The sequence below is a fragment of the Lepisma saccharinum genome, chromosome 30 (genome assembly GCF_977018435.1).
Source record: "Lepisma saccharinum chromosome 30, izLepSacc3.1, whole genome shotgun sequence".
NCBI classification, from domain to species: Eukaryota; Metazoa; Arthropoda; class Insecta; order Zygentoma; family Lepismatidae; genus Lepisma; species Lepisma saccharinum.
In genome coordinates this window covers 27,368,612-27,374,695 of record NC_139258.1, presented here as the reverse complement: position 1 = coordinate 27,374,695, position 6,084 = coordinate 27,368,612, and the positions used below count along the sequence as shown (strand labels likewise).

The 6,084-nt window shown below is 55.0% G+C and overlaps 1 protein-coding gene across 1 annotated transcript; it reads left to right on the top strand.

The window, feature by feature from the left end:
- The first annotated feature begins 1,367 nt into the window (after positions 1–1,367).
- Positions 1,368–1,937, top strand: LOC145981917 (uncharacterized). Its single transcript, XM_083115413.1, has one exon. It carries the CDS (start codon positions 1,368–1,370, stop codon positions 1,935–1,937), a length of 570 nt encoding a protein of 189 aa, XP_082971539.1.
- The last annotated feature ends 4,147 nt before the right edge of the window (positions 1,938–6,084 follow it).

Sequence of the window (6,084 nt, the reverse complement as noted above, 5' to 3'; positions counted from 1 at the left end):
TTTCAAATATATTATGGGATACTATGCCAGCACTATAACAACAATATCAGCCTACTCTACACGGACACAGATAGTTTGGTGTACCACGTTCGCACGGACGATGCATATACGGATATAGCCACGGTACCAACTTTTGTGAACCTTTTTGACACGTCAGGCTATTCCCAGCCGAACCGATACAAAATACTGGCTCGCAACAAGAAGGTGCCTGGAAAACTCAAAGACGAGAAGGACGGAGATGTAATTCTTGAGTTTGCTGGTCTTCGCGCCAAAGCCTATGCTATTCGGGCAGAGGGTTCCATCACAAAAAAAGCGAAAGGTGTGGGCAGGCAATTCGTCCAAGAGCACCTCAAGTTCTAGGATTACGTTGAGACTCTTCAAACTAGGATGCCAATTCTAGGAGTGGAGCAGCGCATCCAGAGTGTCGACCATGTGTTGACAACCAACAAGGTGAGAAAGGTTGCCCTGGACGCACACGACGACAAGAGGTGTGTTCTGAAATGTTGGATTCACACGCTCCCGTGGGGCCACTATCGTTTAAAAACTAGTGTAGCGACAGCCACTGTGGTGTAGCGAAAGCCACTGACTTTTGCTGCCACCTAACGGGGGGAGAAGGAACTCCTTCCACCTTACCAGATGCGAGGTGAGTGACCCCTGGAAGCAGGGGTGAAAGACAGGGGACAAAAACACCACAGAGAGACTCGAGGCATCGCGGAGACGACGGGAGCGGTCTCCTTCGGTATTACTCAGTGTTTGTAGTGTAGCTGTAGTGTTCATCTAGAATAAACAATAAGGTAAGACAACATCCTTTGATTTGGTGATTCTACCCCAAACTGGTGACCCCGACGTGATCTTTTTTGGGGGGCCGTGAATTGTGATTGCCCCCTTTGTGTACCATACCCGCCAGATCGAACAAGTGCACGCTAGACGACGCGCCCAATCCCCCTTTGTTTGTTCTGGACGCACCAACTACACCGCGATGACAGGAACTTCAAGCGCAGCTCGACCAACTGAGGCGGGAAAACGAGCAACTCAGACAGCAAGCACTTCAACCGAGGACTCCAGCACCACACCCAGTACCACCACTACTGGACCCCGTACATCGAGTGAGTGTGAAGCTCCCCCCGTCCTGGCCCGAGGACATGGAATTGTGATTCTCGCAAGTGGAGGCCCAGTTCACCATTGCCCACATCACCCGGGAAGAGACGAAGTTCGCATACGTCGTGGGACAGTTAGAAGGTCGGTACGCGTTCGAAGTGAGAGACATTATACGTACACCACCGGCGACCGACCCTTATACCCGGCTGCGGACGGAACTCACGCGAAGATTTTCCCTGTCTGAAAAGCAACGATTGCGGCAGATCCTCATGGAAGAAGAAATGGGCAGTCGCAAACCGTCCCAGTTCCTACGTCACCTCCAGTCACTCGCATGCACCACTCCCATGCGTGACGACTTGCTTCGTACGTTGTGGCTCCAACGCCTGCCCGCTAAAGTTCAAGCGATTCTGCAGGTGCAGTCTTCGGAACTTCCGCTGGACCAACTTGCCACGCTCGCGGACCGCATCGTGGAGGTGAGCCCCTCCATGCTCAACCCCACGACAAGCAACATCGCCGCACAGTTTGTCTCGCCCAACCCGCCGGCTATCTGCGCGACCGCGACGCCACTCGCGCCCGCCTCCGAGACGGTTTGGCTTCTCCAACGCGTCGAGGAGCTAACTCGCCAAGTCGCGTCCCTGCAAAGCGACTTTCGCGCCTTCCGCGGCCGCTCGCAATCGCGTGACCGTACCAGCCCACGCCGTTACGGCCGCAGATCGCCGTCAAGAGGAAGAGATGAGGGAATATGCTGGTATCACCACCGCTTCGGCGACCAGGCTCAGAGGTGCAACGACCCATGCACGTACGCGTCCGCGACAACAAACACCAACGGCAGCCGCTAGTCGCGGCAAACGGCTGCCGGCCTGGTGGAAGCCGCCTGTACGTGACCGACCGCTATAGCCGCCACCGCTTCCTCGTCGACACAGGGTCGGATATTTGTTGTTTCCCGAGACGTTTGCTCCCGGACCGACTACGTGCTCAGTGCCGCAAACGACTCGACGATCAAGACGTACGGAATTCTGCCCCTCTGCCTCAAACTCGGCCTGCGTCGCGAGTTTTCATGGCGTTTCGTCGTCGCGGACGTTTCCGGGGCCCATCATCAGATCGGACTTCCTGGACCACTTCGAGCTGCTACCGGATTGTCGCAAGAAGCGCCTGCTCGACGGACGAACGGGACTCTCGGCACCCTGCCAGCCAACGGACACCACGCAACCCAGCATCAAGGCCTTGTCGGACGATTCTCCATACAGCGACGTCCTAGCCGATTTCCCGACTCTCACGCGTCCCGCCGGCACGCCGCGAGAAGTGCGTCACTCCACGGTTCACTACATCCGGACCACCCCGGGCCCTCCCGTGTCCAGCCGACCTCGCCGCCTCGCTCCAGATCGCCTACAAATAGCCATGGCCGAATTCGACTCCATGTTGCGCGAAGGCACCGCACGTCGTTCCGACAGCCCCTGGTCTTCGCCGCTGCACATGGTACCCAAGAAAACGTAGGGCTGGAGACCGTGCGGGGACTACCGTGGTCTCAATGCCCGGACGATTCCGGACAGCTATCCAGTGAGGCACATCCACGATTTCAGCAACCACCTCCACGGATGCACCGTCTTCTCGGTCATCGACTTGGTCAAGGCGTACACACAAATTCCTGTCCACCCAGACGACATCCCGAAGACAGCGATCACCACGCCATTCGGGTTGTTCGAGTTCCCATACATGACCTTTGGACTACGCAACGCCGGGCAGACGTTCCAGCGTTTCATCGACGAAGTGCTCTCAGGACTGGATTTCTGCTTTCCATTCATCGACGATATACTCGTCTCAGCACGCAACCACGAGGAACACCGCGAACACCTCCGCGCCCTCTTCAGACGTCTCTCGGACCACGGCATCCTGATTAACACCCAGAAGTGTGTGATTGGGACCCCCTCCGTCATGTTCCTTGGGTACGAAGTCTCCACTGCCGGCACACGACCGCTTCCCGACGGCATCGCAGACCTACAGGACTTCAAACGACCAGCCACGGCTCGCGGCGTGCATCGCTTCCTCGGCATGATCAACTTCTACCGTCGTTTCCTGCCATCCTCTGCCGAACACCAAGCTCCTCTGCATGCTGCCGTCACCACCCTCCGAGGATCCCAGCCATTCCCATGGACGCCGGACTTAGAACAAGCTTTCGAGGCCTGCAAGACCAGCCTTGCCAACGCCACGCTCCTGGCCCATCCGCATCCCGAAGCCCCGCTGGGACTTTTCACCGATGCCTCTGCCACCTCCGTCGGTGCATGCCTGCAACAGTTCGCCAACGGCTCGTGGCAACCCATTGCCTTTTTCTCCCGGAAACTCACCACCAAGCAGACCGAGTGGCCACCGTACTACCGCGAACTTCTCGCAGTCTACGCAGCCGTTCAGCACTTTCGTCACATCCTGGAAACGCAACACTGCACCATATACGTGGATCACAAGCCCATCACCTACGCCTTCCAGCAGCGGCGTGACAAACTACCTCCAGTGCAACTCAACCAACTTTCCTTCATCGCTCAGTTCACCATGGACATCCGCTACATTGAAGGCACATCTAACGTGGTGGCGGACGCGCTATCGTGGGTGGACGCAGTTCGCGGGAACACCCACTTCTCCCGATCTGTGCTCCCTCGCCTCCGCCCAAGAAGAGGACGATGAGCTCCGTGAGCTCCTGAATGGCGATTGCGATCTCCACCTCCAGCTCATGGACATACCTGGCACTGAAGTCAAGCTCTACTGCGACACCTCCACCGCGAAACCCCGGCCGTACGTACCTGCAGCGCACCGCCGCCGCATTTTTGATGCCTTGCACGGCCTCAGTCATCCCGGTACCCGAGCATCCGCGCGCCTAATCGCGTCGCGTTTCGTCTGGCCCAGAGTCCAGCAAGACTGTCGCGCTTGGGCCCGATCGTGCCAAGACTGCCAGCGCACCAAAGTATCCCGACATGTGCATGCACCATTGGGCAATTTCGTTCCTCCGTCTGCAAGGTTTCAACACGTGCACATCGATCTGATCAGGCCTCTCCCATCAGCGGGACCCTATAAGTACTGCCTGACAGCCGTGGACCGTTTCACCCGTTGGCCCGAAGCCTACCACTTGGAACGCATCACCGCGGCGGACGTCGCGACGGCCTTCACATCGGGCTGGATCTCGCGATTCGGTTCCCCTGCCCGCATCACAACAGATCAAGGGCGGCAATTTGAATCAGAACTCTTCAGCGAACTAGGATGGACCATCGGCTCCGATCGCCATAGCACCACCAGCTACCACCCATGCGCCAACGGCATGGTCGAGCGTTTTCACTGCCACCTCAAGGCAGCACTCATGTGCCACCCTGGCTCCACCTGGATAGAAGCCCTGCCCCTCGTGCTCCTTGGAATTCGCGCAGCCATCAAAGATGACCTCGCAGCATCGCCTGCCGAACTGGTGTACGGCGAACCTCTCCGACTCCCAGGAGAGCTCATCGTGCCACCAACAGCCACTCGGATGGAAGACCCTTCAGAACTGGTTTCCAGACTTCAGCAACACATGGCTCGCCTGCGACCACAATCCGGTTGCCGTCACAATCAATCCAGCACCTTCGTCTTCAAGGACCTGTCAACCTGCACCCACGTCTTTCTCCGTGACTACTCCGTACAAGGCAGCCTCCAACCACCGTATTCCGGACCACACCAAGTCCTAAGCAGAAACGGCAAGACCTTCACCCTGCGTCTCAACGGTCGTGAGACCCGCGTCAGCATTGACCGGGTCAAACCAGCCTACACCTGGACGGAGGACGTCCCACCAACCAAGGATTACTCAGAGACGCCAACGCACCCCCCCCACCAACCAACCACCATCGGCGCAACGTCAAGAGAGTCCGTCACCCATTCTGGTCGACGCGTAACATTTCGCCTCCCACACAAGGTGTAACCCTTTTTCTCCGTGGGGGGCTGGTGTAGCGACAGCCACTGTGGTGTAGCGAAAGCCGCTGACTTTTGCTGCCACCTAACGGGGGAGAAGGAACTCCTTCCGCCTTACCAGACGCGAGGTGAGTGACCCCTGGAAGCAGGGGTGAAAGACAGGGGACAAAAAGACCACAGAGAGACTCGAGGCATCACGGAGACAACGACGGGAGCGGTCTCCTTCGGTATTACTCAGTGTTTGTAGTGTAGCTGTAGTGTTCATCTAGAATAAACAATTTGATTTGGTGATTCTACCCCAAACTAGTAAGACATGCCTCAAATGTAGTCTGAAGTAGTAGATAGTATGTAATAATGAAAAAAAAACCTCATATAACAGAGGTTCCAATTTAATATAGCCAAGATACTAGAACAATAGTGTTTATCTTCAAATGCAAACAGGTGGAGGTTTGGGATTTTTTTAACAGAACTAAGTCCCTGCCGTGACCTACGGGACGAAAAAGGGGCACACGCAGGGCCAAAGAGGAAGTTTCTTTGTGCGCTCAAGTGTGATTATTTCTAAAATGCATCAAAATTAAATTTTATTATTTTTTTTCTAGATTATTCTCAAAAAATCTTCTCTACAAATGTAAGAAGATGTTCCATGAAGTATGTTCAATTATCAACCTCCACTCTTCGCAGTACATCCTGGACACTGCGTTGCAAGTTAACAAAAAATCTAATGTTTGAACCTACGGTCAGTATAATTTTTATAGAATTATGCGATTTTTTTCTTGTACTTAAAACTGTTCGGTCACTCTTTCATTCTTCACATCATACACAAAAGTTTTCTCTGCAATAAGGATGACGCTGCACAGGGTGTTGGCGGGCAAGGCATCGTGGAACTCACAGACAATCTTGATGTTGGTGCGATCGTTAACAACCACCTGCTTCCTCTTAGATGTGTTGATGACGAACATGGGTCTGCGAGCTATAAACTCGTCAGGGTTGTAATTCACCTCCACGTTGCCGGAAGTCACCCTCTTGTACACTGTGTACGCCTCGTACAATTTCAGGTAATCTTTG

Excerpts from the sequence above, each read along its gene's own strand:
- LOC145981917 (XM_083115413.1), top strand. The coding sequence starts at position 1,368 with ATGGAAGAAGAAATGGGCAGTCGCAAACCGTCCCAGTTCCTACGTCAC.